The following is a 19,280-nucleotide window of genomic DNA, read 5'->3' as shown; positions in this document are numbered from 1 at the left end:
TGCCCATACCATAACCCATCGCCACCGTGGGGGCACTCTGTTCACACATTGATGCCCATACAGCGCCAGACAGTCTGCCATCTGTCCGGTACAGTTGAAACTGGGATTCATCCATGAAGAGCACACTTCTCCAGCGTGCCAGTAGGAATCTAAGGTGTGCATTTGTCCACTGACATCGGTTGCGACTCCGAACTGCAGTCAGGTCAAGACCCTGGTGAAGACAATAAGCACTCCGATGAGCTTCCCTGAGACCGTTTCTGACAGTTTGTGCAGAAATTTTGTTTCGCAAACCCACAGTTTCATTAGCTGTCCGGATGTGGATGTCCTGGGATGACTTGGTTACTCATGGTCTGCGGTTATGAGGCTGGTTGGACGTAGTGCTAAATTCTCTAAAACTAAGTTGGAGACGGCTTATGGTAGAGAAATTAACATTCAAATCTCTGCCAACAGCTCTGGTGGACATTCTTGCAGTCAGCATGCCAACTTTAGACATCTGTGGTAATTGTGTTTGGTGACAACAGAATATTTTCGAGTGGCCTTTTATTGTGCCCAGCTCAAGTTGTGTAATGATCATGCTGTTTAATCAGCTTCTTGATATGCCACACCTGTCAGGTGGATGGATTCTCTTGGCAAAGGAGAAATGCTCACTAAACAGGGATGTAAACAAATTTGTGCACAGAATTTGAGAGAAAAAAAACCTTTTGTGCATATGAAACATTTCTAGGATGTTTTATTTCAGCTCATGAAACATTGGACCAACGCTACATGTTGCGTTCATAATTTTGTTCAGTGTATTTAGAACGCAAGTATGGCTATTCAGACAGGCACAGTATCTGGTACATAGTCTAAAACAACTACTCGTCCTCCACTCGCCCCATTGGTGATCTGATAGTCATCCTCCCCTTATTATCACAGGGATTGACTACCCGCGTTGAACTATTTTCATGATTTTAAGTAAAGAACGAACTGCTAATCGAATTGAAATCTAAACTCTCATCTATCCATCCTGTCGTCCATACCTCTCCGCCTCGTTGTCCCCAATTTGAACCCTTGCTTGCATTATACTGAGTTGATACTGACGGGCTGCTTTGTTGCTCTACTCTTTCCAGCATCCTGGATGCCTCTCATTCATTTGAAGTCATGTCAGTGTTGATTTATATAACCCCCCCCCCCCCCCCCCCCCCCCCCCCGACTGCTGGGTCAGATATAGGACTGTATCTATGTCATTACTGCATAACCAGGGGGATAGCAGCACGCCGGCCAATCCAATCCCCCCCCCATCTCCCAATCAGATCATCTTACCAGGAACCTCAGAAGCTCAGCCTCGTGCTCCCACCCCAGACTCCTCTCATACCACTGACCTGTTCTTCTCCCTGCTGCCAGAGATTTCATAGCTCTCATTCCAAGCTGTTTCCTTTGGCCCTAAACGTGTCCAAATATGATGAATAAAGACTGGATACTGCAGATAGCTCGAGGCGCACCCCGCTAAAATGTCAGTGAGCTATTTTTTTTCCGCAACAGGCATACAGCAAATTGTGCTTTTGATAATTGCGTGTGATTTTTCCTCCATGGATATCGTTGTTGTTTTGTCGGTTTTACGTGTTTTCATGGCTCGACAAGTACCGTCTTTGCCTGCGGGCATAGTGCTGACCATCATGCTCAGAGCTGCACTTTGCTCAGTAATTGTTGCCAAGCATCCATTCCACCCCTAGAACCTCATTCTATGCTGGTGAAGTAAGGGGAAGGAATGCAGGCTTGCAGTGTTTTCGAAACCCTGTGGTGAATATGGTTGTGTTGGTTGGTTCCAAGGATACCTATCTTTATTCTAGTTTGTGCTCAGAGGGGCACACAACACACATATACACACCTCCAACAAAGAGACTCTTAGGAGACCTTCAGAATGATGGTAGCGACCAATGGGGAAAGGAGAAAGATCTGCTATACAGATTGTGATATCCAGTGTGGCCTACATTAAGTGATACAATCGCACTAGCAGCCTACATTCTAGCTTCAATTCACCGTAGTGCAGTGGTTATTTTGTAACGAGCACAGCCTTCAGTTCAGAACCATTTATGTTCCCATAACCATATTTCAGTAGAGAAGAATAGGATACTGAATGCCTATCTCAGCCAAAGGGTCTATCCTGCACTCTGTCTCTCTGCAGGTGCCCTGCCTGGTGGGACACCGCAGTGGGCTGCATCTCTGCTGAGTGGGCCCCAGCCATCTGTCTGCTCATGTAGAAAGGAGAGGTGGAAACAGGCTAATTGCATCTGGGTCTTTAAATCTACAGCTCCTTTTTGTCCTGCATGTCCCAACCAGTCCCCTGGAGCAGGGAAATGAGCAATATCAAGGTTAACCGCTCCACTGTTTATATAAAAACACACATGCTCACACAATAAACACACTCTGCCTCTTTTTAATCCCCAAACTTCCTGACATTGAGCTAAGGGTCGTTCACAAATGCTCTCCACAACCACATATGCATAGAGCCCACACTGATGCATGCTCACATCCCAAGTATCTCACGTGTACTACCACTGAATAGGAGCATGTATGAAAGCAAGCACACATACCAAATATACTGAACAAAAATTTAAACGCAAAATGCAACAATATCAAAGATTTAGTGAGGTACAGTTCATATAAGGAAATCGGTCAATTGAAATAAATTCAATACTGCCCAATCTGTGGATTTCACATGACTAGGCAAGTGTGCAGCCATGGGTGGGCCCGGGAGGGCATAAGCCCACCCACTGGGAAGCCAGGCACAGCCAGTCAGAATGAGTTCTCCCCCACTAAAGGGCTTTATTACAGTCAGAAATGCTCACTAACACGGATGTTATCAAATTTGTGCACACATTTTTTGAGAAATACGTTTTTGTGCATATGGAACATTTCTGGGATCTTATATTTCAGCTCATGAAACATGGTGCCAACACTTTACATGTTGCGTTTATATTTTTGTTCAGTGTATGTATTCTATATATTTCACCAAAGTTACACCTCAAGCAGCATGTATGGGGCAGTGTAGGCTCCTGAGAGGAGGAAGGGGAGGCCCATCCTACTCAGTGAATTTCAGATTGTTTTTAAAATAATGAGATAAAACTATATTAAATATGTTCACGTCACCAAATACCTGATTAAAAAGAACTGTTTTGCAATATAGCTCTTCAATAGCACTCTAAGATAGCCCCATGATGTAGCCGGAGGATCGCTATTCCCCGTCCTCCTCTGGCTACATTGACTTCAATACAAAATTGAGGAGGCTACAGGCCTGAGGAGGCTACAGGCCCCCTTCCATAGACCTAGAAGGTAATTATGACCACTTCCGGAGGACATCCTCCAACCAATCAAAGCTTTAGCATTATGAACTGACATGTTGTCCATCCAATCATAGGATTAGGATCAGAGAACGAACCTAGGGTGGTATGCTGTTGTTTTGCCGGTATTCATTTAGTAAAGGCGATACACATCATTCTGGACAGACACAAGCAAAAACTATTTAAATAAATGTTCTTGTATAGGCACACTCAAACATTAGAGATCTGACATGCTGTATGGGATGAAAACAAGATGATTTTTCAGTCTGATCAACTGTAGAGTATACTGCCTATGCGCCCTGTCCATCTGGCTGGTGTAAACAAATTGTTAACATTATGTATTTATAGTCCATTTGTTTGTCAGGAAAAAATGTGAATGTGATCAAATTTGGTTTATATGCTAAATTATTAACTGGAATTAATCAGTCAACATTATAGTGATGACACCGACTGGACATTTTTTATTAGGTCTACAGTTGCATAGGCCTAACATGCATAAAGCAAGCTCAGCCCTGTGAGTTGTATTGTCCATCAGTTGTTGTCTCTGTGTTTGGGTCGAGGAAACCCTCCTGTTAGTCTAGTCTAAATATAATTTGCTGTAGTTTGACAGGGTTTTCACCCCCCCATGGCCAGGATTTGTTTCCAGGAGTTTTTTCAAAACCATGTAACCTGATTAAAAAAACGGGTCCCATCATAGCCTGTATAAAACCTTTTTTTTTTTACAACTGATTAATCACTGTTATACCTTATACCCTATAGGGTTCAAAGGTTTCCTGGTTAGGTTACCAGAAAAGGAAAACTCCGGGCCCCAAGGGAAAGAAATTGTCCCACCACTAAGGGACCTACAGTATGGTTCCACCACTCTGGGACCTACAGTATGGTTCCACCACTCTGGGACCTACAGTATGGTTCCACCACTCTGGGACCTACAGTATGGTGCCACCACGAAGGGACCTACAGTATGGTGCCACCACGAAGGGACCTACAGTATGGTGCCACCACGAAGGGACCTACAGTATGGTTCCACCACGAAGGGACCTACAGTATGGTGCCACCACTCTGGGACCTACAGTATAGTGCCACCACTCTGGGACCTACAGTATAGTGCCACCACTCTGGGACCTACAGTATGGTGCCACCACGAAGGGACCTACAGTATGGTTCCACCACGAAGGCACCTACAGTATGGTGCCACCACTCTGGGACCTACAGTATGGTGCCACCACTCTGGGAAATACAGTATGGTTACACCACTAAGGGACCTACAGTATGGTTCCACCACGAAGGGACCTACAGTATGGTTCCACCACGAAGGGACCTACAGAATGGTGCCACCACTCTGGGACCTACAGTATGGTTCCATCACTAAAGGACCTACAGTATGGTGCCACCAGTCTGCTTGCAGTTGTCAGTTATTGTCAGGTAGTATGTGGATGATCAGGGCTTTATCCAGGAACATTTCTTGGGCTATTTTTGATGTGTCAAATGGGAGAGATGCGCAGTCTGTGTTGGACTTTGTGAATTCTGAGATGTCTGAGTTTAACTTCATGGAGAAACTTGTTGACCAAAACTATGGTGTTGTTGCTGTAATGGAAGTATGTGCTATGTGTTATGTGTATGTTTCCTCTCCAAGCACTGTGAGTAGACCTGTCAATATTCTATGTAGAGTCAATCACGTACACAAAGACAATCACATTAATACACATCAATGATTTTACTCCTTGCTTGTACTAACTCATTCTTATCTCTTTTGTTTAACTGTGTAGTGTGTTGTTATTGTCTTCCCAGTCAAATCCTGTCCTGCCCTGCCCTCAGTGGATGAGTTGAGCTCTTCTCCATCCCCATCCATCCATGATGAGTCTGTCCTTCACTGAAGCCTATGAGCACCTCAACCCCTCTCCTGCACTGAAGTCAAGCCTCTGAAAACCTCAACTCATGCCTCATACCCTCATTGAATCACTGCTGTGATCCCTTCCCAGTACTGTGTAAGTAGCCCTCTCATTCCCATTCCCCATAATATTGCACTAGAAATGTCTCTATGAAATGATTTAGGTTAAAATAATTTGTCTTTCACAATGTTTTAAACACGCGTTGTCGTGTCCGTGCGTTCCTCGCCTATACCATGGGTCTCCCATCCTCCTCAATTTTGCAAGTCACCAGCCTCCACTGGTGTGGGGGTAATACGATGCTTTCGTGGATCACTGATACAGAAGTCTGTGGTGAAAAGGGAGGCACATGGCAGTAGAATTCTGTGTGCAATTACTGCTAATGATATGGCCCCATGCAAGCTGTGGCCAGAATTCATTTAGGATGAGGCCTGGGATGGGTGAGCTCTGTGGAAAAGAACAAAAAGCACCTAGGGCTGCACTTAGTCCAATGCTGGGAACCAAACATGCCATGAATACATTCAAATCTCATATTTGAAACTGATTATAGTGATTACTGGCTTATTTGGTGTGTCAAATTCAGGAGGGTACCTCGGTATGGAACGTTCAGATAGAAAGTGTCAAATTCAGGAGGGTACCTCGGTACGGAGCGTTCAGATAGAAAGGTAGGCTTTTGTGTAGAATAGTCATGATTCAATTTCATGAAGAATAGGGTGACATGTCAGCGATATTCACATTTCGAATAAGCCCCTAACTTCTAACCTTTCTAAATATCACTATCGTATTGCCCAATAGGCCTGTGTTCCCATAAGGACATTTTACTCCAGCCCATACTGGGGTTATAGTGCAAGATAATCAAGTCACCTGTGGGAGATTAAGGACTGGGTATCTTTTCTCTTTGGCAGCACCTGTAATAATAGGAATCTGATCTGGGTCTGGTGGCTGTACATTTGAAATATCCCACCTGCTCCTAGTATAGAGTTGCTAGGCAAATGGTAAATGGCCCTAATATACAAACCAGAGGAGGCTGGTGGAGGAGCATTAAGGGGGCGGGCTCATTGAAATGGCTGAAATGTAATTAATGGAACGGTATGAAACGTATGGATACCACATGTTTGACTCCGTTCCATTAATTTAATTCCAGCCATTACAATGAGCCCATCCTCCTATAGCTCCTCCCACCTGCCTCCTCTGATACAACCAGAGATCCTGGCACATTTCCAGACCCTGATATACAGAGTTCTGTCTTCTGTCCTTGATACCTTGGTTTAATTGTACCGTCCTCGTGTTTTTTATTGGTTGGTTGATCTTTTTATCAGATCGGTTTAATTAATTCAGGCTCAGTAATCATTTGGAGTTTTTTTGCTGAGAAAATTCCTCATGTTGAAATTCTGTGAAACCCTACTGATCAGTTCTGCTTCTACTGTTGTATTGTAGCTAACTACCGCATTGACTACATTTTACTTGGCTCGTTAAGATCAACTGATCAAGCTATATTGGAGAATTGCTTAAAATTAGAGTCTTTACTAAGATTTGTTTTGAAACCAGCTGTCTATTTGCAAACTCACTAGGGCTTGCCTAACTTGCTGCATTCCCCAAATTGATTCATGTTACCACAGGAAGCCAAACTGTGTTCCTTTGAGAGTTTTAGGCGTGGCCCATCTCTTTGGCCCCAATTGCAAACATGGCCCTCAGGGTGCAGTGACCTCAGTCAACATGTACGGTGGGTTTGAAGGCAGGAAGTCTGGTCCAGCCCTAGGCATAAGCGACATAAGCGGTCGCTTAAGCCCCCCGATCGTTAGGGTTAACTGAAGTGTCGGGGTCTCAATTTACTGTTAGAATAGTAGAATACACCAGGTGCAATTTCAAAGTGTTGTTGTGCATCAGCAGTTTCCGTTATCAGCAGTCACTCAATTGGCCCATGTCAGCTAACATGTTTTAGATTTATAAATTAGTCAAGCCAGCTATCTAAATTTAGGGAGCCCCCATTGATTTTGTTAGTCACTCTTACACAGATATCCTATCAACATGGCATAAGTCATGGCAAAATGTGTACAATTTCAGGAAATTAGCTTTAAAAAGGTAAAACATTAGCTCCACCGCATGGCACAATTATTAAATGACTAAAACAATTTTCAGGCACATGGCAAAATGTGTAGAATTGTAGGAAATTTACTTTAAAAATGTAATTTTTTTGCTCTCCACCATCAAATTGGGGGCTCCCCCAACCAAATTTTGCTGAGGGACCTGAAAAGGCTAGGGCCGGCCCTGCAGGAACTGGCCTCAGAGAAAGCTTCTTCATGGACTTGTGACCCCAGCAGAGTGTTTTTATGCATCACGCCCATGTCAGCTGCAAAGCCTTAGCTCCTCCCCACCACCCCTCCCCACCGTACACACTCACACAACTGCTTAAACATTAACATAAGCAGACACATTGAGTAAGCATCCACCCTTCTCAGACAAGGCCATCTTTAATCCATGCACGCTGGGTCACTCAAGTTCACTGTTTATGCAGGGGCGACTTCGTCCATGCAACCGTGTCCAGGATGTTGACATGGTTCCGCTGCAGCCCACAGCTCATGGGCTCCTCTGTCTGTCTCAATGCTTCATGGCATTGATCAGGCTTCCCTTGGCATCTGTCATGGGTATTTTTCAGAAGGACCTCCTACATCATGTTCTACAACCAAATAATACATAAAGACCATACAATATATATATATATATATACTTTATCACAAAGTTGTATGTAGTGAGCTACTTTTTCAATGTAACTTTAGTTAAGCAAATTGTTTTTCTTAAGGGTATCTTAACTTCTTCCATTGTGAAGTAATTAGTAGCTTAGTAAACTATATTTTCAAAGTAGCTTCCCCCAAAACTGTAGAAAACAAGTAATATTATTGTTAGAAAACAGATTCTGGGAGCCAGAGGAGTCAGTGACATAAATGGAGATGCAAGGCGATAACTAGAATGACTATCATAGATTATTCCCTAGCCTCTCAATCTCATCCAGAAAGAAGGTCATATCTTGGTAGGAGAGCTGCGGAGAGATGACAATCATGCGGAAGAAGTTGACTCGTCCACCCAGAGGCTGGTAGCCCACCATCATAGTACCCTGCTTAATCATACGCTCCTTTATCACTGGAGCCACCTGGTGATGAAGATACAAGATCACAGCATTGTGTCAGTCAGACCAACAGAAACTAACTGGTTTAAATGTAGAATATGTCATAGAAATTGAGTTGAAAAAAATGTATAACTGGCCTCATAGTAAACCACTTGACACACACCAACCTTTGACAATCTGTCCTGGTAGTCTGGACTGTTCTCCTTTCCCCTCAGACTGGGTGGTATGAACCAGAAACACACGTTCACAAACTCAGGCTGTTTAACAGGACAAAACCAGAAGACAGGTGAGATGAAAATGGGAGAAGAAAATGTTAGTATACATTTGATAAAATAATGACTTTACCTTCCCTATAAGTTGAAAGCCCTCTCTTTTCATCATCTCCTCCACCAGATATCTACGTGTGGGACAGTCAACACACAGATCATTGTTCCATGACGTTTGAAACGTCTTTAATTGACATAGATTCGATTAACTGCTTTAAATGAGAGCTCTGAGCTGTTTTAAGTGAGGAGCTTGACTAGTCAGAATTACAGCTGTAGGTTTTGTAAATGTCCCAGCTAGCACATAACGTTCTGAGAACCATATGTTTCTTAGAGCTTGGTGAGTGTGGTTATCCTATGGCCCTCAAGCTCAGCTTTGGACCTAGAAGCCAGTTCCACTGCAGTTCCTCATTGTTCCCCTCTAATCAGGGACTGATTTATACCTGGGACACCAGGTTTGTGAATTTAGTGCAACAGAAACACAGCAGGCTCCGGACCTTGTATGGTAAGAGTTGAATAACCCTGTCCTATGATTATTTTTCATACAACCTTCCCATAATGTTCTAGGAATGGTGCAGGATAGTTGCTTGGCCTTAGAACACTCTCAGCACATTTACGATACTTGACAAAAAAAAACTTTTTTTTTTTTTTTAATTCCATGGCAAGAGAACAGAATATAAAATGTGTTTGCACGATTAATACCTAATCCAATGAATTTCCATGTGTCCTAATTTCCACACAGTTAATCTAAGACGGCCGTGTTAAGTCTTATTGAAACATGTTCTCAGAATGTTATTTAATTACTTTAAAATAAGTTTAGTTCTAAGAACATTAATAAAACTTCCAAGGAAAACTTTCAGGGAAACATAGTAAAACATTCTCAGAACCTTCCTGCAAACAAAACATTTACATTACCAGAACAGACGGCATTTTCACTTCCTTTCTCAGGACATTTAAAAAAGTTACCTTTTACCAATCAGGAAACATATGGCTTTGTTCCCAGAACCAATGGGAAAGCAAAAATATACGTTCCCACAACTTCCAAGGAACCAAATGTGCTAGCTGGGGTTTATGTTTGTACCTTGTATGGGCGAAAGCCCTGTCCACACGCTCTTCCAAGCCTTGTGACCCCACAGCTTTCCACATCAACCACAGCTTCAGGCAGTCAACCTTACGGCCGCACTGTATCGACTTGTCCCCTGTGTCCAGACTCATGTCATAGAACTTGTCCTGCTGGAAGAGGTATGTTGCATCTGCACTGTGGCAACGTTTCAACAGGTCCTGGGGAAGAGATCAAGAATAGCAGAGAATTTGCTCAATAATAATGGTAAGGAAGACAACAAAATGAATCTTTAAAATGTGTACAGTGCCTTCGGAAAGTATTCAGACCCTTTGACTTTTTCTACATTTTGTTACGTTATAGCCTAATTCTAAATAAGGTATATTTTTTTATTTTCATAAAATACATTTCCACAAGATATAGTCCTGACTCAAATTTAGGGTTACTACCCAAGCCGGCTGGTCGTTCGACCGTCACAGGCTTCATTAATAATTGCATCGACGACATCGTCCCACAGTGACCGTATGTACATATCCCAACCAGAAGCCATGGATAACAGTCAACAATCCTCACAGAGCTAAAGGCTCCAGCTGCCGCTTTCAAGAAGCGGGACACTAATCCGGACTCTTATAAGAAATCTCACTACAACCTCCGACTAGCCATCAAACAGGCAAAGCATCAATATCGACTGATCGAATCCTACCACCCCGGCTCTGATGCTCATTGGGTGTGGCAGGGGCTTGCAAACTATCCCGGATTACAAAGGGAAACCCAGCTGCAAGATGTACAGTGACGCGAGCCTACCAGACGAGCTACAGTGCATTCGGAAAGTATTCAGACCCCTTCCTCCACATTTTGTTACATTACGGCCTTATTCTAAAATGTCTTAAATCAATGTTTCTCCTCAATCTACTAACAATACCACATAATGACAAAGCAAAAGCAGGTTTTTAGAAATGTTTTCAAAAAACAGAAATACCTTACTGACATAAGTATTCAGACCCTTTGCTATGAGACTCGAAATTGAGCTCAGGTGCATACTTTATCCATTGATCATCCTTGATTTTTCTACAACTTGATTGGAATCCACCTGTGATAAATTCAATTGGAAAAACAAAGCCATGAGGTCGAGGGAATTGTCCATAGAGCTCCGAGACAGGAATGTGTCGAGGAACAGATCTGGGGAAGGGTACCAAAAAAAGTCTGCAGTATTGAAGGGCCAAGAACACAGTGGCCTCGATGATTCTTAAATGGAAGAAGTTTGGAACCACCAAGACACTTCCTAGAGCTGGCCACTCAGCCAAATTGTGCAATCGGGGGAGAAGGGCCTTGGTCAGGGAGGTGGCCAAGAACCTGATGGTCACTCTGACAGAGCTCGAGAGTTCCTCTGTGGAGATGGGAGAACCTTCCAGAAGGTCAACCATCTCTGCAGAACTCCATCAATCAGGCCTTTATGGTAGAGTGGCCAGACGGAAGCCACTCCTCAGTAAAAGGCAAGATTCTCTGGTCTGATGAAACCAAGATTGAACTCTTTGGCCTGAATGCCAAGTGTCATGTCTGGCGGAAACCTGGCACCCTCCCTACGGTGCAGCATGGTGGTGGTATCATCATGCTGTGGTTTGTTTTTCAGCGGCAGGAACTGGGAGACTAGTCGGGATTGAGAGGGAAGATGAACGGAGAGATCCTTGATGAAAACATGCTCCAGATCGCTCTGGACCTCAGACTGGGACTAAGGTTCACCTTCCAACAGGACAACGACCCTGAGCACACACGCAGGACAACGCAGGAGTGGCTTTGGAACAAGTCTCTGAATGTCCTTGAGTGTCCCAGCCAGAGCCCGGACTTGAACATCTCTGGAGAGAACTGAAAATAGGTGTGAAGTGATGCTCCCCATCCAACCTGACAGCGTTTGAGAGGATCTGCAGAGAAAAATGGGAGAAACTCCCCAAATACAGGTGTGCCAAGCTTGTAGTGTCATACCCAAGAAGACTCAAGGCTGTAATCGCAGCCAAAGGTGCTTCAACAAAGTACTGAGTACCATTAACGCCTTCTATACTCGCTTCGAGGCAATTACCACTGACCCATGCATGAGCACCAGCTATTCCGGATGACTGTGTGATGACGCTCTCCGTAGCCGATGTTAGTAAGACCTTCAAATAGATTAACGTTCACAAGGCCACAGGGTCAGATGGATTACCAGGATGCGCACTCAGAGCATGCGCTGACCAGCTGGCAAGCGTCTTTCCTGACTGACCCAAAAGTATTGGGACAAATTCACATGTGTATTAAAGTCGTCAAAAGTCTAGTATTTGGTCCCATATTCCTAGTACGCAATGATGACATCAAGCTTGTGACAAACTTGTTGGATGCATTTGTTGTTTGTGTTTCAGATCATTTTGTGCCCAATAGAAATTAATGGTAAATAAGGTATTGTGTCATTTTGGAGTCACTTTTATTGTAAATAAGAATAGAATGTTTCTGAAAACTTCTACATTAATGTGAATGCTACCATGATAATGGATAGTCCTGAATGAATCTTGAATAAGGATGAGTGAGAAAGTTACATAAGCACAAATATCATATATCCCCCCCAAAAATGCTAACCTCTCCTTTTATTGTAATGTTGAGAGGTTAGCATGTCTTGGGGGTATGATATTTGTGCGTCTGTAACTTACAAACTAACGTAACATTCAACCTTAAAATGAATAACACATCCATGGTCACATTAATGTTACTGTAACTATACATTACATTCCTTCTAATGTAATCATATAAAGCGTGCGTGTTCAAGATAGCAGGTCGTTTCAGGTATGTGGAGTTCTTCAATTGCTCTAAAGCAGAATCTCGAATGGCATTGATCACTTGCACCATGTACTGTGCTTTTAAAGATGTGCTATGCAGAAAAATCGCTCCACTGTTTCCTGGTTGCTAAAACTAATAGTTTGCCTAATTTCAATGTATATGACAAAATAAGCTAGTACAGTGTAGAGAATCATTGTACCATCCAAACTACTGAAATGTTTTCCATAAGCAAAAATATTGTTGTTTCTGCTGTTTGAAGCTGGTGTACAAAACCGAAAGTAAAATTGTATGGTAAGCATAGAAATTGCACACACAGAACATATCTACTTCTTCTTATGCTTGCTTTCAAGTAGAATGATAGATCTATAACTTGCATTTCTATGTGAATTTGTCAGGTCGCCAAAAAAGTTACATATTGCTACTAATGTAATCTCAACTGCTATCCAGGACATGTGGTTATTTTATTAGATGATGCACATTGATAACACTAATCTGTTGTATAAATAAATGAATACATAAGACATTGTATTCTCATTTGAACTTGCTTTGCTTTTAAATGGTTGACAGTGCAGTGACAGACATCCAACTAAGCCAGAAATCAGACATTGTTTTTCCATTGTAATTTAGTTGGGCTTTAAGATGGTTGAAAGCATAGGGATAACACATTCGAAAGTCAACTAACTTCGGCTGTCTTTTTGAGTGGGTGAATATAGGTCGTAATCTCATTGATCAACGTCTAAACCAAATATTACCCAATTATCCACGTTGAAATGATGTGCCCAGTGGGTACCTTCAACTTCCTTCAAACTGCACGTAGAGACATAAAATGGTATTGAGAAGATTCTAACTGAATAAGTAGAACAAATGGCTTATTGACAAAATGTCTAACTATCCCTTTAAACAATGCAGGAACATAACGCTTTTGATTATAAAGGACTTGCATTATGTTGTATCATTGACAAACAGTTCAATTAAAAAATGTATGAGGTGTAACTATTTGTAATTTTACAGTGTTTTCCATAATTGCAAAGGTGAGAGTGCAAATGCCACAGCAATTCAACAACAACTCTTTGGGTGATGAATCTGATGAAGCAACCTCGACTCAGGGGTAGACGTAACATAATAAACGTAAATATGGGACACTCCAAATAGTATGATATGTTACGTTTCGTATGGTATGTATTAATTTGTGGATGTCCGTCATCCATTTCGTATGATATGTTACGAATTACAATTTGTTAGAACTGTTAAATTACAATTTGTACAATATGTTACGAATTCTAATATGTTCTGGCTAATGTTAGCTAGGTGGATAACGCTAATATTAGCTATGTGGCTAGTGTTAGCTAGGCTAGGGGTTAAAGTTATGGTTAGGCGTTAGCTAACCTTAATACTTTAACCTAACGCGAAGTCATTTAAAAAGTAGTAAGTAGTTGGAAAGTTGCTGTTTAGCTAAAATGCTAAAGTTGTCAGTGATGAGATTCAAACATGCAACCTTTGGATTGCTAGACACTCATGTTACACACCTACCCATCCACTCAAAATGTGTTTTTGCCTTAAGTAACCTTCTGTCTTATGTAACCATACCAAACAACCTACTAATTTGAGTTTCTCAGATTTACATTACAATGCTAAGTCTAGTCTATGAGACCAGGCTGGGTGAAGGGATGTTGTGTTGTCTTACCGTGGTGTCCTTGAGCAGAACGGCTGAACACTGCAAGCCAGTCAGCATCATCTTGTGTGGATTCCAAGTTACTGAATCGGCTCTGATCACAAACATATTCACATAATTACACTCGGGAGTCAAAGTCATATGTTGAGCCAATACGGAAGACTAGCCCAGTCATGCGAGACATCAAGACACCTAACCTATACTTTGGTACACTTTATCTCACACAGGCTGAATTACATTTAGGTTTTTTGCAGCACATTTATATAGTGCAAAATTGCATTCAAGCAACTGTATTCCTGAGCATGCACCTGACTCCCACCTCTCAACTCCTCTCATGAGATGTCTGTGTTCCTTTGAGAAGAGAACACTCCCTCCCCAGGCTGCCTGTGCCAAACCACAAGACAACACCAATCAGTGTTCTTCAGCTCGAAATCACATGGGAAAGATGGTCACTGTTGCAAAGGATTTAATTCGACGGTGGCCATCTTGGACATTATTTTGGGTTATGAAGTTTGATCTACATAACAGATGCTGTTGGGAATCATCTTGACAGAAGACTACTTTTGTGGTCTGAAAACGTTGGACAAAGTTTGATTTTGAATGAAAGATCCCTTTAAGAAGGACTCACATCAACATGCATCCATAACCCCTGTCTGTCACAGATGTCAGCGATGGGCTCCAGGGGGTCGAAGGCACCTTGTACAGTCGTTCCTGACGTGGCGTGGACAAGGAATGGTACTGCCCCCTGGTAGGTGAGGAGGGGTAATGAATGATGTCCTTACATCTCTACTTGGTGCTTTGCAGTGTGATATGTGCTTTGCCAATGGACTACTAGGAATTGCAGATAAAATACTTTGAATGCTGACGGAGTACTAGGAATTGGCCAGATCCTTGTGTAAGATATCACTGATTGTCTATCAGCAATTCCCATTAGTCTAGTGGCAATTCCAACTGTTATCTGTGTAATTACTGTATCACAGCAGATATAATAAAATTGACACAGTAAATGACAAGGTATCCACAGTAAACTTGCTTGAGATTTCGCCAGCTCAATTTTCTCACTAAGGTCATCTGTAATCATGCAACCCCTGTAGGATAACAGAGAGCATGAGTTAAAATCTGTAAATCATGCATGCCTAGGAATCATAGATGTTAATGAGATGACTTACAAGAGTCAAAGGAAGGTTCTTATCACTTTACCTATCATCCACGTTGACCTTAAACACGTTCTCTGTCCCAATGCCCTGAAAGGCCGCTGCTTTCATCACAGAGTAATGGCTCTGGAGGAAAGTTTGTGTAGAACAAATTAATATGTGAATGTGAAGTTAAATAGTGCATTACTTCTACCATACTGTTTTCCCCCACCTCTTGAGATGTAAAGACAGCCAGTCGAGGGAGGGCCCACTGCCCCTTAAGTTTAACTTCTGGGAAGGCCCGATAGCGTGCTAGGTTCATGGCATACATGTTAGACATGGTACCGCCTGGGCAGAAGATGCCATCTCCCTGTGCCCACCCAACTAGAGAACGTAGCTTGGAGAGTACCTCGTCTTCCATCAGGACGAACACTGGCGCTACTTCATAGGTATACCTGTCAAATAAACGATACAACTGTCCATCACAAGCCCCTTCATAACATACTTTATGGAATGTATATATGCATATACTGTATATCAGCGGAGGCTGGTGGGAGGAGACAGGATGATGGGCTCATTGTAATGGCTGGAATGGCACAATATCAAACACAAAGATATGGAAACCACATTTTTTACTCCGTTCCATTCCAGCCGTTACAATGAGCGCATCCACCTATAACTCCTCCCTCCAGCCTCCACTGATATATATTGCTCCCTCCTACTGGCTAGTGTTAAGAGCCTCCGTAAGGAATCGTCCTGTCAAGGCATGGTAGTCCACCCCTGCAAAGAGCTGATTGAAGAACCGCGGATGATCTGGAAAGAGAGATGCGCTTTACTTTAGTGCATGCATTCTGGACAGTCCCAAGCGATTGCATTTACCAAGAATCGGCTGTAACCAGAACCACACTCATCTCACTCTAAGGTTTCCCTGTGGGGTCGGGTAGCTCTGGTCTTAGTGAGGCCAGCAGCAAACCACCCTAACACCCAGGACCAGAGCTAGGCCCGGGGTGGACTTACTGGTCTTGACGCTGTACTTGGCCACATCCCGTACTCTCTGCAGCAGCTGGTGCTGTTGCTCCCCATACTCTCTCAGCTCCAGATCTAGCAGAGTAGCCAACTCCTCTGGCTCGCGCCACTCACAAACCTATAACCAGGGGTATAACAAGCACAAGAAACCCCTGAAAATACAGTACTGAGTGTGTACCTCTATGGTTAGATTGTGATGCACAGTCAGGTGTGAAGATGATATCAGTTAACATAATGGTACTAGCCCAGTGGTTCCTAAAAATGTTTGCTACATGACCCACCAGGACAGCTATCTGTCACTCAAGACTTACCAAAAGGCTTGTGCAGCAAAACATCTAACAATATGACACAGTGCAGAGAACAGTCATGTTAGGCTAGAGACAGTCAACAGTTTGATTTAGGGATGTGAGACCTTCTCGTTGACGTCTATGCCCTTACATAGCACCTCCTCAAGGATGACTTTAAAAGCCTCGGTCAGGAAGAGCTGACCCTCTCTGTGGTCCAGAAGAGGTTCATTCAGGTGCTGCTGACCATAGGGTTGAGAAGGTCCTGTAGTTGTCACACAGTCTAATGAGGTTAAAGCAGAGAGGGTTGAATAGAGTCGTGGTAATCTGATCCTAAAGTCAATAATTACAATCACCAACAAGTTCTTTGCATGGTTTCGATATTTATACAATACCAATTCATGGCATTGTAGATATCTATTCACAGGTTGAGAACTCTGGAAAGTACACTCTCCTCCCATCAGATAACACAAAAACATTTTAAATCACCTTGCTCTGAAGCACTCTGACTACTCCACCAGTCAATGAAGGAAGACCATCCCAGGTTCCAGAATCTAGGTAGTTGACTCATGACTTAAAACCTCACTGCAAATAAGATCAAACAATTGAGCAAATGCATCCCTTAGCAATTTCAAATTTCTAAAGGGGTAATTTACACTACGTACATTTACAAGAGAGTTTAATACCTGCGTGTACACATATTACTGTAGTATACATTTTTTATATCTCGTATGTCACCTTCGTAGGTAGTGTGCGAGACTGCTCCTAGACTTGCCCCGATCCCAAGCAGTAGAGTTTAGAATTGTCTCAAGCCAAATGTTCGTACAATAAAAAATCTTAATAGCAGAGAAATATTTTTAAAACAGCTGAACTGTATAGACATTTTCCATATATTTGAATCTTGTTTTATTGAGTTTACCTGAAATTGCAGTAATAGCCTGTTTAATGTTTTAATTGTCGCAGTAGCTTTAAAAAAAGAAATACATCAAAAGAATGGTCATTTCAAATGGAAAGGCAACAGCAAGCAGGTTCATCTCCCCAGTGAATGAAACAATTTCAGTCCCAATTCACTTTCATCTCATGTAATGATTTACATGATGTTAATCAAATTAAGCCTGTTTTGTTCTAAGCTCACTTTTATATGCTAAAGTTGTAATGTATAAGCTGTTTAGCTATGGTTCAGCTGGTAGCTAAAATTAGCATTCAGCTAATGATCGATATTGATTAAGTGGGTACTATGTGATACATACATAGCTCGCATGCAACCCGTCATGTCGCTGAGTCTACCTTTAACAAAGTCTATCAAAATGTATATCTGACTCCATGAAGATATATCAATGTGCAAGAAAGTATTGTTGAGTTACAGGAACAGACTATCAAGAAAGGTCTGAGAATTCCAGTCTGGGTACCAGTCTGTTTTGCTATCATTCCATTTGATAGACCATTCTATCAAAGGCAAACATTTAAATACATTGTAAAATGTATAAATTCACATACAAGGCAATCTGTGCAAATCTCAGAAACTAAAATCACGATGAACACACAGTAACATAGCTAGCATCACTCTTACTATATGAAGTCCACAGTACTGTGGTGTAACTGTAAAAAAGCGAGCAAGAAATTACATCACCAAATCATGAACTAATCACTCTCACCTGTGCCTGCTTGTGAACTGTGGCCAGAACCCTGGAGAGACTTTTATAAGGCAGAGCTGAGAGCACAAGCAGGTGATGGGGGGGGGGGGGGGGGGGGGGGGGGGGGGGTGCTTTGATGAGCATTGGGCAATGTTGCCCTTGCTTGTATCTTTATTGCACTCACTCAAATGGTGGGAGAGTGTCGTTTGCCGCTGTGTAGGGCCGCCGCCAACGAAGACAGGGAGGGAATGAGATAAGATAAGGTTATTGTAGTTGTGTTTTTCCATTCATCTTTTTTTTTTTTTTACTTTAGTTTCATTTAGTTTCCAGACCTATTTTGTTATTTAGTTTAGTGTTATTTAAAAAATATTTAGTTTTTCTATTATTTAGTTATGTAGTTTTTGTGTTAGAGACAGAAAGTAGGAAAACATACAGATTGTAGCTTTAGAGGTAGCCTACAATCTAAATGTTTTATTAGGCTACCCATTGATTCTCAAAGAATAGGCTACCCAGTTTTATTAGGCTACCCATTGATTCTCAAAGAATAGGCTACCCAGTTTTATTAGGCTACCCATTGATTGTTGATGAATAGCATCAAAACTTATAAATGCCTTATAAGCTTTAGCACAATTGTCTTTCTTGATCACAACCCCAACCAATTTGAACTGAACATAATTTGTTGGTTTTTATTTTAGTTTGTTTTGCAGCAAAATATAGTTTCAGTATTTCTACTTTCTCAAACAGATCTGTTAATGATTTTATTTCAGTTCACTAAATAAATTGTTCATGGCTAGATTTAGTCTGCGTTTTAGTTTACTATAGTAACCTTGGTTTCTAGGAGTGCTTGCCCTCTCCCCTGTGTTTCTGTGAGTAGAGCATGCTGAAAATTGTAGCTTGTTTTTCTAGTCTAAGTAATTAGCCAAATCCCAGCATAGCTGTTGATCTTGTCCAGTCTCTTAGTCTAATTAAGCCTTGTTCACAATGTCAGTGACTCAAATCAAATTTTTTGGAATATCTGTCATTTTTCCTGAAGTCTGAACTGCCAAAAAACACATGGAATCGGAAACCTCAAGCCA

The 19,280-nt window shown here is 42.1% G+C and overlaps 1 protein-coding gene across 2 annotated transcripts; it reads right to left on the bottom strand.

Annotated features, from left to right (window-relative positions):
* Positions 1–7,645: 7,645 nt before the first annotated feature.
* LOC110526912 (cysteine sulfinic acid decarboxylase) lies at positions 7,646–17,468 on the bottom strand. Of its 2 annotated transcripts, none has more exons than XM_021608095.2 (14): positions 17,060–17,248; positions 16,699–16,853; positions 16,278–16,404; positions 15,983–16,073; positions 15,493–15,715; positions 15,328–15,407; positions 15,161–15,215; positions 14,756–14,872; positions 14,447–14,511; positions 14,140–14,221; positions 9,675–9,874; positions 8,676–8,727; positions 8,498–8,587; positions 7,646–8,354 (listed from the first exon to the last, which is right to left on the bottom strand). In XM_021608095.2, the coding sequence occupies exons 1-14, from the start codon at positions 17,139–17,141 to the stop codon at positions 8,181–8,183; spliced, it is 1,593 nt and encodes a 530-aa protein (XP_021463770.2). In that variant the 5' UTR covers positions 17,142–17,248; the 3' UTR covers positions 7,646–8,180. The 2 variants fall into 2 exon arrangements, with proteins under 2 accessions (XP_021463770.2, XP_021463777.2); XM_021608102.2 differs by having other exon boundaries at positions 8,181–8,354; positions 8,494–8,587; positions 17,060–17,468.
* Between the last annotated feature and the right edge of the window lie 1,812 nt (positions 17,469–19,280).

Source organism: Oncorhynchus mykiss, chromosome 1, assembly GCF_013265735.2.
Source record: "Oncorhynchus mykiss isolate Arlee chromosome 1, USDA_OmykA_1.1, whole genome shotgun sequence".
Lineage (NCBI taxonomy): Eukaryota > Metazoa > Chordata > Actinopteri > Salmoniformes > Salmonidae > Oncorhynchus > Oncorhynchus mykiss.
The sequence above is the reverse complement of the archived record's forward strand: the minus strand, read 5'-3'. Positions and strand labels throughout refer to the sequence as shown.